Below are 2,633 nucleotides of genomic sequence, written 5' to 3'. Positions count from 1 at the left end.
TTCTTACATCATTTTTATATTTTTATATTTTTATAACCTTTCAAAAATCTTATTTTTAGAACATGTTACAAAATTGATATATATATTCTAAAAATATAAATTTAAAGCAATTTAAGAATATATATTTAATTTAATAAATAATTAATATAAAATTAAGGCACCTGATCTCTCATCCCATATTAGCCACATCTCATAACAATAATTTCTCATTTTTTATATTATTAATGGGGAGAGAAGTATATTCCTAATGATATTTAAGTAAAATATTATTCATTAAACAAAATAATACTTCAAATTTCACGAGCCTTGCACTAATCTTGCACTTTAAATTCATGACAATTTGCACATATTCTTTTTATACTATATTTTTTCATGCTACTATTTTATCCATTATTAATTAACAATATTGCATTACGTTTTTTTGCAGCAAATCAACGGTCTTGCGTGATTATCTGACCAATCGAGGAAGAAATGAGCAATGTTGATGGCACAGCGTATCATAGCGAGACAGTCTGCCTCAGCTGAATGATGCGAGAAGTCAGAGTTGAACATGTATCCATAAATATCAGGGAGTTTCAAGCTAATCGGCTTCTCACATTCGAATTTTAATTTTTTCTTCGGATTATTTTTTTTTGATGGTCGTTGTGGAAAGACATTTTCTAATTTCATTATTTGATTTTTTGGAGTTTTTTCATTCGCTGTTTGTATTGGATTCCTCGAAGATTGGGCATCAACGTGATTTTTATACTCTTTTACTTTTCCATTTACCATTACGTTATATTTATTGTCCCAAGGAAATGCTGTCTGTGCAGTGGACATCGTCGCGACAATGCTGGACTCTTCTAGCGTCTCTATATCCATATTTACATCTATATCCAATGTGGAAAGTGAGTCATTGTACTCGTCGTTTAATAAGTCTTGGATTACTTTTGGTTCCAACTCTCTTTTCATAAAGAAATTTTGGAACATCTTCAATGTATCAATGCAGAGAATTTCGTTATTAAGTATCTTTAATGAGGAAAAAAGGGAATTATTATTAAACGAAATAAAGATCATGAAAAAGCTATTATGTAAATCAATTACCTTATTGATTTGTTCGAGTTCCCCTAAAAATATTGGATAATCGAACTTGTCACCATTATGCGCCGCGAAACAAATCGGTGGTGTGAGACGTTGTAAAAAGTGCATTATCAACTCGTAGAGTCCGCTTTCGAATGGCTGAAGCAGTTGCATGTTCTCGTTATACAGCTCTACAAGATTATAAAATTGTAATAATATTAAGTATCACAATTGCAAAAATAATAGTTAATAAAAATTGATCAAGCTAGAAAATTTAGATTCTTTTTTGCATTTATTATTTATTTATACAAAATGATTTCTAAGTAAAAATAAAGGAGATATTTTTCATTGTAAAGTTTTGTTAAAGACTAATATGATTGTCTATACTACCATTGGTGAATCTAAAAACCAATACTAGAAAATGCTTTTTACTATCACATTCATAATATCACAGTACACATACCAATTTGAATAAAATATTTCTAAGAGTTTTTCAAATTTTTTCGAAGTTTTTGTTTTTTTTAACTTTGTTATCTTATATTTTAAAACAAAGTGGTTTAGAATATATGTTTATAAAAGTTTTTCTTCTTAAAATAAACCAAGGAATATTTCCTTTCACTTTTATAGTTACTTAAGAATCTATATATTAATTCAAAGTAAAAGAGTAACTCACTTGTCATATGCTCTACATTTGGTGGTATGATTTTCTGCGGATTAACTGGGATCACTAGTTTCTGCAAGATTCTTGGCAGCGAGTTTCCATTGCAGTTACATATAGATTCTCGTGAAACAGCAATTAAAGCGATCTCTGTGATTTTTGGCATATCCTTCTCTCGGATGAGACCAGTTGTTTCCAGATCAAAGAAAACAAATGTCTGTATCTCCATAATGACTTATATACTTTTTCTTCTTTTCTATCTCTTTCCTTATTTTTCACAATTGTATATCTACTTCATTCAGAATATATAAAATTGAACAGAATATAATCAAATCTATGCATGTTAAAAGTCTTATGATTACAAATAAAAATTTGTAATAAATTTTACTGTCTTATTATTCACATGCCAACTTCTTCAATCTCGAGCAAAAAAATATTTGCTTCTGCTCTAGATTTTCATTATCTTATGATCTGCAACAATACCAGTTATAATTGCAATGTATATGAATAGACTTTCAAATGCTTGTTTTACATACTACAGAATATTCAGTGAATACACTTTGTCAATGGTAAGATCCATGCGTTCAGCATTATTCATTTAACATGCATTTCACAACCAATCATCTCTCTAAATAATTATAATTTAAAATTATAAAATCATAAGATTTTTTTTCAGTAGCTGGACTCTCCTATCTTTCTCTTTTCTTTCCTTATCTTTACAAGAAATTCTATTATTTTATTATCTTCTTAAAAACTGTCACCTAAAGCGTAGCATAAATTTGACATAAACTTATACAATATAAACATATAATTTTATCTATCACAGAGATTTCATTTTTGCACTGCAGAATTCTTCATCTTCTGAAGAATCGCGATATCACAAATACCACAAAGTAATAGTCTCGAAGAAAAGACT

At 28.4% G+C, this 2,633-nt stretch overlaps 1 protein-coding gene across 2 annotated transcripts; it reads right to left on the bottom strand.

Annotated features, from left to right (window-relative positions):
* Positions 1-105: 105 nt before the first annotated feature.
* Positions 106-1,977, bottom strand: LOC105833606. Of its 2 annotated transcripts, XM_028190286.2 has the most exons (3): positions 1,733-1,977; positions 1,084-1,250; positions 106-1,008 (listed from the first exon to the last, which is right to left on the bottom strand). In XM_028190286.2, exons 1-3 carry the CDS (start codon positions 1,944-1,946, stop codon positions 412-414), a joined length of 978 nt encoding a protein of 325 aa, XP_028046087.1. In that variant the 5' UTR covers positions 1,947-1,977; the 3' UTR covers positions 106-411. The 2 variants fall into 2 exon arrangements, with proteins under 2 accessions (XP_028046087.1, XP_028046085.1); XM_028190284.2 differs by having other exon boundaries at positions 106-1,250.
* Positions 1,978-2,633: the final 656 nt, after the last annotated feature.

The sequence above is a fragment of the Monomorium pharaonis genome, unplaced genomic scaffold, assembly GCF_013373865.1.
Source record: "Monomorium pharaonis isolate MP-MQ-018 unplaced genomic scaffold, ASM1337386v2 scaffold_445, whole genome shotgun sequence".
Classification (NCBI taxonomy): Eukaryota; Metazoa; Arthropoda; class Insecta; order Hymenoptera; family Formicidae; genus Monomorium; species Monomorium pharaonis.
The sequence above is the reverse complement of the archived record's forward strand: the minus strand, read 5'-3'. Positions and strand labels throughout refer to the sequence as shown.

Bases quoted from the DNA above. Each gene is read 5' to 3' on its own strand.
- LOC105833606 (XM_028190284.2), bottom strand. From the start codon at position 1,946: ATGGAGATACAGACATTTGTTTTCTTTGATCTGGAAACAACTGGTCTC. The intron at 1,251-1,732 runs GTGAGTTACTCT...ATAATCTTGTAG, and splicing joins AAATGTAGAGCATATGACAA to AGCTGTATAACGAGAACATG.